The sequence below is a fragment of the Clytia hemisphaerica genome, unplaced genomic scaffold (genome assembly GCF_902728285.1).
Source record: "Clytia hemisphaerica strain Z4C2 unplaced genomic scaffold, Clytia hemisphaerica genome assembly, whole genome shotgun sequence".
NCBI lineage: Eukaryota > Metazoa > Cnidaria > Hydrozoa > Leptothecata > Clytiidae > Clytia > Clytia hemisphaerica.
Genome location: NW_027104433.1, coordinates 344,941 through 359,315, shown reverse-complemented (window position 1 = coordinate 359,315; position 14,375 = coordinate 344,941). Strand labels below are relative to the sequence as shown.

The window sequence follows — 14,375 nt, the reverse complement described above, 5'->3', positions numbered from 1 at the left end:
AGCTCGAGAGTCACAATAGCGTTTGGAGTAGCATTGGTATGGAAATAAAGGGCTGAAGACCCTGTTAGGGGCACTTCTAGGATCGGGACTAACCCTGATAGGTTGGTATATGTTAGTATGTATGAGTCTGTAAAATATACATTAAAACTTGAAAAATACAAGTTCTACTCTCACCCGTACGAAGAGGTCACAGCCAAGTCAAAGCAATCAAATTGCTAATTTTGTGTCTTAATGCGCAAATGATTGGTTTTACCGCACGAAGAAACGCCACGTTCCTTTGTCTTTTTCATCGTTAACACTATCGTCACATTCGAATCTCTGACTGCTTAAGACAACATGTGTTTGCCAATCAACCCAAAACAAATGATCAAAATAGATGTGTCTTCCCATTCGCCAATTAGCGCAATTTATTTGACTAAATCTCGAATTATCATCATCCAGAAATCTAAAGTTACCACATAAGTTCTGGATAGTATTAGCTCGATATTTCAGATTGTCCATAGCTTTAGAACCACTCAAAACTGTATGCAAAATTCGATTATGCCATGGCTTTGTGCACCATACTCTAAATTCGGTGTATTTACCACTTTCAAGCAATTTGGTCAAACCTTCTTGGGTCAAAGCAAACTTACCGGTTCGGATATTTGGTAATTGGTCAATCGGGGAAGGGTTATGGAGTACATTGTTGCTAATGTCAACCCTGCTGGCATCATCGTTGTACGTGATATTTAAAATAGCCAGCCAACCACCTAAAAGAAAAAAATAAATTCAATGGCCATAACGTCTACCGTGAAAAGCACAGGCCGAAATCATATATCAACCTGTGCCGACCAATCCAGATCTTATTCAGCGCGCAATCAACGCAGAGAAAAGTAACATGACGACAATCCAAGATCTTGGATTAAGTTCAAAGTTGATATTTTTTCGCGTCGTTGAAAACATAACTCAGAAATGTCATCAACGCTTTTTAGAAAGAATCAGTGATAGAGAACCATATATTATTTCGATTCCATTGAAGTAACATTACCATAATTAATGGTTTAGTAATTACTGTCATACATTTGGGAATCATGTAGAAGATATCTTTTGAAATAAACTCATTTTAATTACACTTTACACTGAATTCGTCAATAGTAAACATGTATATTGATACAATAGACATTAATATGGTAATATTTTCTCTTCATCTTTGATTCTTTCTACAGTGATTAGATTGACACATGCGCGATAAAATTTCTTTACTTGGTCCTCAGAGGTTGATACATATATTCGTTGAAAACTCAACCTCTGATACTCAGGATACATAACGTCATGTGCACACAGAAAGAAACTTAATTTTTATGTGAACTTTGAAATAACCCAAGATACGTAGATTTGTATGCAAAAAATATGAATTTGTTACCTCCATCCGTCGATAAATCACAATATACTTCAATCGGCTTGTCTTCAACTTCAATGGCATAAAAATCGGACACACAATCCTGACAATTTTCTCTGATACTTTTGCAAGTTGCTTTCCCGTCAACATTATTGAAATCACAAAACATTTTGGTTCGACTTTCACTGAAGGGTTCGGCTTCATACCAATAAAATCCTGATGCACACGTTGGACATTTCTCTTTCACTTCTTGACACGACCCAAACACCTTAAATAAATATCAACTATAAAACTCTCCCTACTTCGAATTCCATGGGGAAGTTTAATTTGTTCGAATTACAGTAAGATTCAAATTGTAGATAGTATTGCGGAAAGTGTACTCTTGATGGGAAATTAAGTTCTAACTTTAGGAAGATTCGAGCAAAAGAAGTTCGAATTAGCAAGAAAAATTTTTCGCCCTGTCCCATTCTACCCATGAGTATCACATTGTATAAAAATGCTACTAGGTGGATAACTTACCATCTCTTCGTAACAGATGTCAGTATGTTGGATTTCTTTAAAGATTTTCCCATTAAAGTCTTCGTCATCTTCATTAGGCAAATATATTTCTTCTTCCTCTTCCTTCAAACAAAAACATTTGTGTTCCGTTTCCACAAAATAACTTGTCCCCGATTTCACTTTACATTTTAGAACACATTCGATTGACGATCGGGCAGGGATGGATATAGATGAATTTTCCGCGTTTGTAATGATTGGATTAAAATGTTCGGCATTATACCAACTGCAAAAAACTGATAGAAATTGGGTCAAGAATATCGCTAAAATCATTTCAATAATTATTTTTCAGCCTCGCCAATATTGCGATTAGATTTTGTTAAGAGTTATCACAACACAATCTTGTGCAAAAAAAAATATTTTCTTCGATTTTAAAATATTCTTAGACATTATGTAAAGTACAATGCAATATTATTCAGAAGTCTAATTCATATTTGACAAATACATAATCGATTTTTTTCATTTGTTTTTTTCATTGATCCAGGGGCCTTGGGTGGATACATGAATGGGATGAGATGAATTTAAAACCACTAGTATTCAAAACTAGACTTGAATTTGATTTCTTGATTCTGCTATCTTGATTGAAGTGATTGCGCGAGATTTACATTTAGTTTTGAAAATATTGATCCGATTAATTATTTATATGTAGTTCTGACCGATTTTAATCGACTTTTTAAAGGGACATAAAAGTACTGACGAAATTTGTAAACAAACCGTATGCAGCGGGATACAAAATCAAAACAAATGTCACATGTCAAAATAAAAACTCAAATTAAATATGGCTGATTTTGATTGTTTCAATTCTTTTACAAGTTTGTTTTGGGCACGTGATTTTAATTGTTCTCTTTAATGACACGTGGTTCGCGCAATGTTTACATTTTACTACTTTTATGTCCCTTTAAGTAATATTAAGTAATTCATTGCTATGAAAAATCTTCAACTTACAGGCTAAAAATTTTCCCTGATCCCTCTCTGACCTAGATAAAACTATTACATATTAGACATTGTGTCCAAAGATCTGAGAAAAAAAAACTTTAAAATGGTGGTGAAAAAAATACTAACAAACGAAGAATTTTAATAAATCCTCACTGTGTGTTCTGAATGATTGTTTTAACGGTCATGCTCACGTAGATATCAATTATATGTTTTAAATGCATAACCAGGTAGGTCCATAAAAGTATCACTTGTTACCTACAAATCTACCATCAAGGTCATGATATTTGAGAAAAAAGGGATATTCCCAAAGAAGTTTTGAAACCACAATCGATTTGTAAGTGCTCTAAAGTAGGTTCGAAGGGTAGAGTTTTAACGTTAGGCTTTATACTTACGACCTTAGGGAGTGGTCAGAAAGTACCTACTAGGGGGGGTGAAGGATTTCAGGGGGGTTCGAAAATTTCTTTTAGGGTTTAGGGGGGGGGGGGGGGGGGGGGGGTTCGTTCCAAAATGTTTTCAATGGAAAAGGGGGGTGCGAAATATTTTTGGACAACTCAAGAGATATTTCAAGGGGTCAAATTTCATGGTTATACATTTGAAGATTTGAAATTTTTTCGTGTTATTCGTATTTCATATTATTGTTAATTCTGTATTATATTCTGAAATATCATCCTGATAGCCTCGCCATTTTGGTTCCAATAGGTCTTAACATTGTGTAAAAATTGGTTCAGTGGACTAAGAGAGGTTGTTTGTTAATAAGGATCCCCCTCATATAATTTCATATTTAAGCATACAATTAAGGTCATAATATATTGAGAATTTTGGTTATTTTAACGTTTTTCAAGATTTAAAGTTCTGGCGAGAAAGTCGATTTTTGGCTATCTTTTTAATTTAATCGATTATTTCAATTTGGGAGGGGTTGGCAGACTTCCAGGCTATATTCTGAGTCTTATTGGACTATTTTTGAACTTTTGGATCCTCAGATCCTAAGGTGCTAAGTCTTAAGTCTCATGTTAAAACTCAGAGTTAAAACTCTACTCTTCCAACCTACTTTAGAGCACTTACAAATCGATTGTGGTTCAAAAACTTCCCGGTGGATTTCCCTTTTTTCTCAAATATTATGACCTTGATTGTAGTCTAGCCTTTTTAAAAAGAGCTGAAATATTGAGATTTATTAACCCGAGGTGATCTAATATTCAACGAGGCGAAGCCGAGTTGAATATACATAACCGAGGGTTAATAAATCCAATAACCAACGAAAACCTATTGAATATATGTTTTATTATATACCTAGAGGCAAAAATAAAACATTAATTATGTCAATAGCTAAACGTTTCACTTAAAACACTCCCATAATCGAACGTTCGAATGTTTTTCTTTCTTAATGATTTTCTTAATTACTTTATTAAATAAATTTGTTTATGAAATTGACAATAGATTTATTTTAATGAATTTCTTTGATAACAACAAAAGCAACAAAAAAACTCAAACTTTGAAAGCAAAATTTGAAAAAAAAAATTCTACCGTGGTATAATAGCCATGGTATATCAGGAATTATTCAATGGCTGTTTTTGCCCACAGGTATATAATAATCTCTGATATTACTCCTGTTATATTAAGATATTGTATATGCAAAGAAAATCTTTACTTTTAAATTCCATATGATTCAGACATTGAAAGCCTCATTTCTGGGCAAAATCGGTCCGAAAAGAGATCCCTCGTTTGAAGGAAATCAAGAGTACAAAATCAAAATTTTCTCATCGGCGCAAACCATGGTTTCACCTCCTTCGTCACTAAATTATTTGCCCCTGCATGTTTGAAATCAAGCCACTTGCTGCCTTCTATATAACAATGTAGTCCTCGCCACATAAGTGTACAACATTTTGAAATTGAGGTTTATAGGATTACTCACAATCTGGAAATTTATGTAGTTAACCCTATTCAACCTAGGCTTTTAGGGGCGGTCCAAACCTAGGGGGGGGGGGGGGGCTTTTCCTGTACCACCCCTTAACTTTTGATCTAGTGGGTCTTTTTGGATGAAATTTGGCAAATAAGATCCTTGTCACACAAGGTAACTTTTGACAAAAATATTTTTGGTGACGTCACTCATCATGCCCAAAGTGAGCAAAAACCGACAGTTTCTTTTGTTCTTATAGTAAGTAAGTCTGCGACCGCAGTCGGAGGCGACCCGAAGGCTCCTCTTTCGATAGCTACCTACCCGAAGATAGGAGAGGGCGCCGCTTTTTCTCACTGGATTTCTCCACTTACCCTTGATCCTTCTCTTAGTTGCTGAGCATCAAGCAGAGAGCCATCAAGTACGATTTTGGGAATCTTTGGTGTGACCCGGCTGGGGGTTGAACCCACAACCTTACGAACTGTAGCCCGATGCTCTACCACTGTACTACGGTCGCCGTTCTTATAAATAGCTATTGTATTCTAACAAAGGCTTTAGAAAAAAGTTGCCTGAGTTTAAAAGGCTTATTTTATCCTAAATATTAAATAAATTACGGTTTAAACGATATATTTGACATAAATTATAAATTTGTATTGGGAAAATGTCAATTTTTATGACACCCTACTGTCAGAAATGTTATCATGCTCAAAGTGTGAAATTTTTTAATTTCGAAGTCAAATTTTTTTTTATTTTGAACCTTAATAAAAGCTAGGAATTTACAGAAAATTTCATGGCAAAAGTTTTATTATTTCAGGAGCTATTACTAATAATTTGACCTCCGAACAGAAACAGCCCCCCCCCCCTAGGCCGAATAGGGTTAAACCTGATTTATATGTGACCCTTATCCAAAAGTAAGTAAGTATAACCTGCACCTTATTAATCAGTCAGTTAGAGTGTTCGAAAGAATTTCCAGGTTAGGGGTGCGAAATTTATTTTGAAATATCCTCCACTCCCCCCAAGTAGATACTTTGTGATCACTCCCTTAGGATCTGTGGATCCAAAAGTTCAAAAATAGTCCAATAAGGCGCTCAGAATATAGCCTGGAAGTCTGCCAACCCCTCCCAAATTGAAATATTCGATTGAATTAAAGAGATAGCCCAAAATCGACTTCTCGCTGGAACTTTATATATCTTGAAAAACATTAAAATAACTGGAATTCTCAATATATTTCAACCATGATTGTACGTATCTTGAGTCATTCCTAGTTTCACACATAACATTGAGTTTCTTTCTTTCTTTCTATATACTCCATAACCCTTCCCCGATTGACCAATTACCAAATATCCGAACCGGTAAGTTTGCTTTGACCCAAGAAGGTTTGACCAAATTGCTGGAAAGTGGTAAATACACCGAATTTAGAGTATGGTGCACAAAGCCATGGCATAACCGAATCTTGCATACAGTTTTGAGTGGTTCTAAAGCTATGGACAATCTGAAATATCGAGCTAATAATGTCCAGAACTTGTGTGGTAACTTTAGATTTCTGCACGATGACAGCTCCACGTTAAGCCAGCTAAATTGTGAGAATTTTAATATGTGTGGTGTTTAAGTCTATTATGATCATTTGTTTTGGGTAAATGCTAAAGCCCCGGGGGGGGGGGGTACTAGGGTTGTGAGCTGACGGGGGGTGCCGCCCGACTTTCGAACTTTGGACCCTTACCGGGACTAAAAAGGAAAATTTTGGGAATTTTGCGACCCTTAGCGGGACAAATTTGACCAATTTTGACCAAATTTCGATCTTTCAGGGGGTAAAAAGTTGAAATTTTCCTATTTCTCCGACCCTTAGTGGGACTGAAATTTGATTTTCTGATTTTTCCGACCCGGGATTTTAGAAATCCGAAAAAGGCACCCTTAAGGGCGACACATACCGTACCCTCCATTTGCCTAAGTACCCCTATCCCCCTAGGGTACACGTTCTCTTGGGCGGCACAGATGATGCTCACAGATTTGAATGCGATGACATACATTATGATGCTATAGGTAAAGGTGCATTGCGTTTCTTTCTACGGTAATGAGGAATTATAACAGAAATCAACACAACCTTTTGGTTATTTTCACCTGGCCGCCAGATCAAACATCAAATGATCATGTGAATTAAAATCATGATCCATCGACACTGTACCGTGAACATCAATCATAGCGTACGTACGTACATGCGCTGTGACGAGATATCCTGATTTTGTTCAAGCTAGCATTCAGCTAATATGTCGTACATGTTTTTTTTATAAGAACATCTAAAATTTTTAAAGCATTCGGATGTTTTTAACTTTTTGAGTTTTCACCCTAAAAATGGTCTTAACATATGTCCTTATTTTGACCATTTTGTGAATATTTTTTATCATTTTCCTAAGAAATAGGGTGTTTTTGAGTCAAGAGTACACAAAGCCTTAAAATGTTCTTTACTTGTTCTTACCATTTTGGCCATCGAAGCCTTATGTTTTTATATAGTTTGTTCTTATAGAAAGAAACGTGTATATTCGTATACTTGATACAAATACGACAATTATTCAGGATCTTGGATGAAGCCATACTGTATAAATCAATTTATAAGTGAGAAACAGTATTAACACTGCACTTGGATGAGTACAGCTAAATCTAGTATTTTTTCATTAAAATTGTAATCAAAGATTTATAATAGAAATTAAAATTTAAAAAAATCAGGGAGAGTGTTGTCGTCTTTGGCCAAACTTACACGTTTTTTTCTTTATTAGAACCCAGTTTATAAGAACATTTAGGCTGAAATTCGTCGAAAAATTAAGAACATAGTAAGAACATGCCCAGTCTCAGTTTGGAAAAGAATGACAAGAAACTACAATTTTTTCCTCTTTTCAAGCAGTTTTAACCAAAAAATCGAGAGTCAAATATTGTCCAAATTTTACCAACTTTAAGTGCTCTTTATTTTGCATGATGTTGTCGGTTTAAAGTAGTCCGAAAAATTAAGAACGCATTAAAGAACATTTTAGGCTGAAAATTGCTAAAAAAATAAGCACATCCAGGCTCAGCCAAATTTTAGGTGTTCTAATAAAAAAAAAAACGTGTATTCGTCTGTCATGAAGGCTCGATACTCTTTGATTTCACGATGAAATTTGAGAGGTTATGGTTTAATTGTTGTACTTTATTTTTGCCGTTTTGACATTGATATAACTTTTTTTTTGAAACCTTGTTATTCGTGATACCTTGATGCTGCTATAAAGTTCTGGGACTTAAGAATCCTTTCTTTATCTAAATTAATGCATATTTTAATCGACTTTTCTGTAAAAGCTTCGAATTGCATTTAAATTCTTTAAGAGGTTTAAGCTTCCTTAATCATTTTTTAACTCATTCAGTGACATTATTATGAGTGTTTATTATATACACGCTTTTTTTATAAGAATGGTGTAAATCTATTTCATCATAGATATTCTTAACTGTTTTGGGAAAATCATCCTAAAATATTCTTACAGCATTCTTAGGTTAGGATCCGAATTCAGACTAAATTTAGCATTTAGTACATACGTCTCAAGCATGAAATGGCATTTTTGTGAAAGGAGTGAGCCTTACTTGGGGGTAATAGACAATTTATAATTGAAAACGCTCTAAAAATGGCATTCTTAGCTTGAGTAGCAAAATTCCATGATGGTGATATTCTTAGCTTATTCTTGATTTTTTGGCCATTTTCATCATGACATGGACATCCTTATAAAGTGTATTCTTATAAAAAAAGCGTGTACTCTCCAAGGAAAATCACTGTTTTCTCTTCATACACAGAGATTTAGTTATTTTTCTCCATAATGATAGCAAACAGTGACCTATAGAACTACTTGATTAGCAACCTTCTCTTATTCCACTTTATGTAGTGTTTAACAACAACAAAAGTATATAACTCTTGATTAGATGTTAAAATTTGTTGTTGTACGTAGATGAAATGTAGATTGAACTAATTTGACTGTACTGTAACGTTGATTTTTTTTTTTAGTTATTTTGTTAGCTTTGATGCTTTGGTAAATGTAACATATGGTCAAATGGTTTGAGATACTTTGTATGTAGGTTCCTTTTTTGGTTCTGAGCGAAACCTCCATATCTTTTTGTACACCCCCTTCTCACAGACCCGATAGGACTTTTTCAGCCAGTTGGGATAAAGACATCGGACTGAAATTCGATAGGGATTGATATTCCTTTATTCTTATGGCTGGGGATTTCAATTCTTTTGTTTTCAAGTCAGAAAATTCAGTGTGGATTAGAAAAAAAAAGCATTGTATCTTGTAGTGAGGATTGATTTTTTCGATTATCTTCAGTGGGGATAAAAATTGGAGGATAATTTTCCACCGGGGACGATATTTTGGACAATCTTTCCAGCGGGAAGGGTTCCCAGTGGGTCTGTGAGAAGGGGATGTTTTTGTCCAAGTTTTATCCAAAATTGAAATATGACAATATCAAATCTTTATTACTCTTAATAATCTTTTTACAGAGTTCTTAAGACAAAATTCTGTTGTTTTCTTGCTAAAAGTAAAAATCTTATAACTTGGATATGATCGACTTAGGAAAAGAATTACAGTATGTGGCCCCCAAAACGGCGATCAAATTTGAAATTTCTCTCAAATCTAGAGGAAAAAAGATTTTACAAAAATTTTTGCTGCATGAAAACCTTTAACATCTCTACTTTATTTCCTGGAAGTTCTTTTTCAACATTTTCAATTTCAATAATATTTTTCAATCGCTTAAAGATAGGTAGCTTTTTTCTAATGGCCCCCAAAACGGTGGTTTGAAATTAAATATAAGATATGAACACAAAATTTTGACCATAGTTTTGAAATATGATTTAAAGGGTTTTGGGCATAAATTTATTTGATAAAATTTTTACAGTATACCCCTGGTTGTCAAAATGCAGGTTTGGGGCCCCCAAAACGGAGGTGTAGTTAAAATCAAATTATTAAGCCCAGTTGTAATAGGGGGGAAAACTATGAACATATTTGTGTTTTTCCTTAAATTTACGACCCGATGGATGTAAAATTTATGATTTTTATGAAATATTTCAAGATTTTCGATATTGCAAAGTCCAAACTGAAAATTTAGAAATTTTCAAAATGACAATTTTGATTTAACAACGTCTTAATCAAGTTTTTGAAAACAAATCTCTTTTGAAAATAGTTCCATTCATGTATGGAATAAGCTGTGAAAATTTTTAGAAAAAAAGCATAACTGAAACTGTGAAAATATTAAGCTTTAAAGATATTTTTCTCCTATATTTTGCAAAAAAATGACAGAATTTGCCGTTTTTGCTGATTCAACGAAAAAATTTATATATAATGTTAATTTTTTGTTATAAACTACTAACTCAAGATGATAGGAATAGAATTCCAAGACTTTTTGCTTTTTCTCATATTTAGAATTTTCGGTTTTGTCAATGCTGATTCTAGGGCTCCAAAATACTGGTTGACCTTCAAGATGCTATATCTTTTACCCAGCCTCTAAAGTCACAGATGTATTTGCATTTTCTGAACCGCATTAGGTGTAGAAAGTTTCCTATACCCCGTTTTCATAACTTATTTTCAATATCCAAGGAGCTAGAGTGAGTTATATGCAATTTTTGTCTAATTTTGGTGTTAAAATATTTCCTTTAGACGCAAATATGTTATTTTGAACCTGTCTCAAACCAACAAAAACATGCTCATTTTTTAGTATAACCATCATTCTTTCAAAATAAACAAAAATCGTTTAATTCTGATAAATCTACAAGTCAGAATCTTAATTTTAATGAAAACCTCCGTTTTGGGGGCCGCCTCCGTTTTGGGGGCCATATACTGTATGGAAAAAGTTTTTGCTCAGAGGTGTTCTTGAGAGAATCTACAGGCAAAATATCTCAGATTCTCGTATTAACTGATTATATATAGATATTTATGATTGAATTGTTTTTAGCTGTAGATTACTGTATGTAAAGGGAAAAAACATCCAATTTCCATTTCGATTTGCACTCAAAGCACCTCGATTCTTTTCTCTCGTATACTCTTGTACCAAATTATAGACTTATAGCAGGGTGGTACTTCCTTTGTCATTCCTTTGTTATACAGTGGAATCTCTTTAACCCAAACTTCTATAACTGGAATGTCCCCTTAACTCGAACAAGTAAATTGTCCCTTATGTTAACAATGCCTTATAAACCTTATACTGGGTGCGCCACAAAAAAATTCTCTCTTTAAAGTTAATTTTCTCGAAGTCTGAAAATTTTAAAAGAACCATTCCTTTTTTCATTGGAAAGAAGAATGATGAACTTAAATTTTGATAGGTCATTTATTGAATTTGATTTATTAGACCAAAAGTTATGCTCGATTGAATAAAAAAGTTACTTTCAGAAAGTGCTCGAAAACGTGAAAACCAACCTTTTGATCTAATAAACCAAATTTAATAAATGACCCATCAAAATCTAAGTTAATCTTTCTTCTTTACGATGAAAAGGATTCGTTCTTTCAAAAATTTTAGATCTCAGGAAAGTTCACTATAAAGAGAGAATCTTTTTTGTGGTGCACCCGGTAGTTCGAAATTTCCTTAACTCGAACAAATTTATGTTTCCCCCTGCGTGCTCGAGTCATGGAGACTCTACTGTACCGTGAAGTCGGGTAACTTGCATCAGTAGAGGGAAACTTGCATAGCCATTAAAGGACTGACCAATCAAAGCAGCAAAATTTCACAACAAATGAACTACGCAGCTTCGCTTGCAGCTCTACTTCACCATTTTTGTTTTTAATCTAACTTTTTATTTTAATGACCAGCCAGGTCATTCATTTGAGGGCTATGCATATTAGCCTCCACTGATGCAGTTTACCCGATCTCACGGTTCTTTAATGGACTTTGTATCCACAATATTTATGGTGATTGTCTCTGCTTTTCGTCAAGGTAAAGATAAATAAACATGGTGATTGCCAGTGACTTTGAAACCCGTTCATACAAATCGTTAGCCTTCCGTTTCGGGCGCCAATTCTTATTCTTCGTTGTTTGCCTATTGGGCGCCGCTGGTATCATATACGCCATCGAGAGAAATGCTTTTGAAAAATATGAAAACAATACAATAAATGATCACAACTTGGATGCGATCGAGACTGACCGAGCTCGTGAGACTGAACACTTCTTAAATACGACAGGTTTTCCAGTCATCAAGGAATTTGTTGAGGAACATGGTATAGGCGCGGAGAAAATGAAAGAATTTGTTCAAGAGCTTCATAAGAGGATATACTACAAAGAAAACACAACCGTACCTAATCATTACTATTATGATAATTTGTATCGTCAAACAACTTATTTGGAATCTTACATCTTGGTATTATCAGTTCTGACAACAGTTGGTAAGATAATGTTCTTAATTTTGGTCCTTCACACCAGGTGGCACCAGTAGCGTGGTGGCAGGGAGGGCAACTAAATGGCTGATTTTTTTTATGGGCGCCGAAAGACAAAGCGCCTCTGATTACAAATTTCGGCGCCCCTATGCACCTTAGAATTAGCAGTTTTCAGCCAAAAAGAGAAAAAAAAACAAAAAAATTGACTAAGTGACTTTAAGGTTGAGGTTGAAACTCTACTTGCCAAACTTGTTGGGAAATGTCTTTTGCGTTTTTTGTTAAAAATTACCTTACACGATTTTACTACTGTTATCCAAGTAACTACTGTCGTCCAACGGTTGTTTCATCAAGAAATTATTGTATCATTTAAATTAAGGTTGGGGACATGTTACACCGATAACAATTGGAGCAAAAGCTTTCGTAGCTTTAATCGCTATCATTGGGATTCCTCTTTTCTTCATCATGATCGTGTCTGGATCACAAATTGTCATCCGGCTGGTCAAAGACGTGTTACGAAAATGTTGCCGCGGATATCGCGTTGATCTGATTTACAAACCTATCATATGCGCCATATTGTTAACTTACGTCATGCTTACGTCAGCAGCTATTGCTGCCATGGAAGGATTCGATTATCATGCTGCATTATGGTATTCTTTGATGTCATTGACAACCGTTGGTTTTGGTGACGTCATCCAATATGGCCAACATATCGAGATCAAATATGGTAAAGAAGCTAGGGATGCAGGGCTAGCTGTATTTTTATTGTGCTGGCTTGTGACAGGCTTTATATTAATTGGAGCTCTGCTTTTAGGTGTCATTTATGATAATTGGGGCGATAAGAAGACTGTTCAGTTTAATAATATTTATAAAGCCAATAATGACGATGAGCTCATTGAAAATATGGAGGAAGATTATTAACTTATACATGTAACTTCTCTCAGTCTTTTCCAGTAAGAAAGAATATACAATAATGGTAAAATTAACAGAGTGGACTAAAAGTCTACACGGATTTTTTCAAAAGAACAATTTTATATGAATAAATCAACAAACAAATGGTTGTTTAAAAAGTTCTAATCTTTTCATCCATGTAATATAATCTACACGTACACCGACCGGTATATTTCTTTTGTTTATCCGAGGGGGTAAAAAGGCAAAAATAGTTGCTTGGTATAGACAAACGGTAAGGTTCGGTACACTAAGTCTCTCTAAAAAAATCAGACAAGAATAAAAAAAGTCTAAATAATCTATCTAAGGGTCGGAATCTCCCCATTTGTGAGTATTTTAGGGTTATTAAAACCATGAAAATTAATAAGATATATTTTGAGATGGGAAATTTTTCGAGAGGGTCGCTTTTTTTTCGATATTGTCTCTCTAAGGGTCCGTTTTCGGACCGCAAATACTCGACATTCTCCAACCCTATTACCCGTCCCGGGTTGTATATATCACGTGATTATTGAAAGCTTTCTTTTTGGACTCGCTTCTAAAATGTATGTAGGTCTTTATTTTAAATAACTCTACAAAGATGTATTGTAAATAGCTTTTTTTCTAATTTATTCCCAACATTTTTTAAAAAATTTCACTACTTTTTTATATTTTAATTCCTTTAGTTTTTTTAATTTCCAGGCGTTACGCAAAATATTTGAGAGTTAAGACCACTATTTTGGTAAAAGATTTCTCTGCAAGTTAACTATATGTACTTGATTCATGCCCGGGGGAGAGGTTACTTAGGCAAAATATGTGTCGGGAAATAAGGGTCCCTTTTTTACACTTTCGAAAGTCTCTCAAAAGGATACAAAAATTGTAAGGGTCCTAAAATTACGAAATAACAAAAATTGACTCTGTCAAGGGTCATAAATTCTCGTCATTCGGATTAAAGTTTGAACATTTTAGCTGAAAATAAGTGGAAAAAGTCTCTCAAACGGCTGTAATAACGTCAAAGAGAGGCACAACTTTTGAAATTCAGTCCCTCAAAGGGTCGAATAGGTAGATTTTTGAACTATGGTCTACGCGTTACCTCACAAACCTAGTACCTTTCTTCCAGAGTTCATGTGGGATTCTCAATGATCAAACAAGAAACACTGAAGGCCCTTGTTACTTGTAAAAGGAGGCTCAAATGCATCTAACCTGGGATCAGATTGTGATTGTTTTCTGCCTACCACGCTGAAGCTCTAAAGGGATGGATGAAAACATAACAATCTGACGAGTATGCTATCTCAAAATCGCAAGTCAAAATGAATGTATGATTGTG

The 14,375-nt window shown here is 34.6% G+C and overlaps 2 protein-coding genes across 2 annotated transcripts; one reads left to right on the top strand and one right to left on the bottom strand.

Annotated features, from left to right (window-relative positions):
• Positions 1 to 8: 8 nt before the first annotated feature.
• On the bottom strand, positions 9 to 2,272 carry LOC136820663 (uncharacterized). Its single transcript, XM_067076860.1, has 3 exons — positions 1,898 to 2,272; positions 1,403 to 1,646; positions 9 to 749 (listed from the first exon to the last, which is right to left on the bottom strand). Exons 1-3 carry the CDS (start codon positions 2,204 to 2,206, stop codon positions 250 to 252), a joined length of 1,053 nt encoding a protein of 350 aa, XP_066932961.1. The 5' UTR covers positions 2,207 to 2,272; the 3' UTR covers positions 9 to 249.
• Positions 2,273 to 11,693: 9,421 nt separating this feature from the next.
• On the top strand, positions 11,694 to 13,045 carry LOC136820712 (potassium channel subfamily K member 9-like). Its single transcript, XM_067076929.1, has 2 exons — positions 11,694 to 12,136; positions 12,504 to 13,045. The coding sequence occupies exons 1-2, from the start codon at positions 11,707 to 11,709 to the stop codon at positions 13,043 to 13,045; spliced, it is 972 nt and encodes a 323-aa protein (XP_066933030.1). The 5' UTR covers positions 11,694 to 11,706.
• The last annotated feature ends 1,330 nt before the right edge of the window (positions 13,046 to 14,375 follow it).

What these genes read in the sequence shown, in the direction of transcription:
- LOC136820663 (XM_067076860.1), bottom strand. Translation starts at nt 2,206, where the DNA reads ATGATTTTAGCGATATTCTTGACCCAATTTCTATCAGTTTTTTGCAGT. An exon ending in ACATCTGTTACGAAGAGATG is followed by an intron (nt 1,647 to 1,897) that starts GTAAGTTATCCA and finishes TATTTATTTAAG; the next exon opens with GTGTTTGGGTCGTGTCAAGA. An exon ending in TGATTTATCGACGGATGGAG is followed by an intron (nt 750 to 1,402) that starts GTAACAAATTCA and finishes TTTTTCTTTTAG; the next exon opens with GTGGTTGGCTGGCTATTTTA.
- LOC136820712 (XM_067076929.1), top strand. Translation starts at nt 11,707, where the DNA reads ATGGTGATTGCCAGTGACTTTGAAACCCGTTCATACAAATCGTTAGCC. An exon ending in ATCAGTTCTGACAACAGTTG is followed by an intron (nt 12,137 to 12,503) that starts GTAAGATAATGT and finishes ATTTAAATTAAG; the next exon opens with GTTGGGGACATGTTACACCG.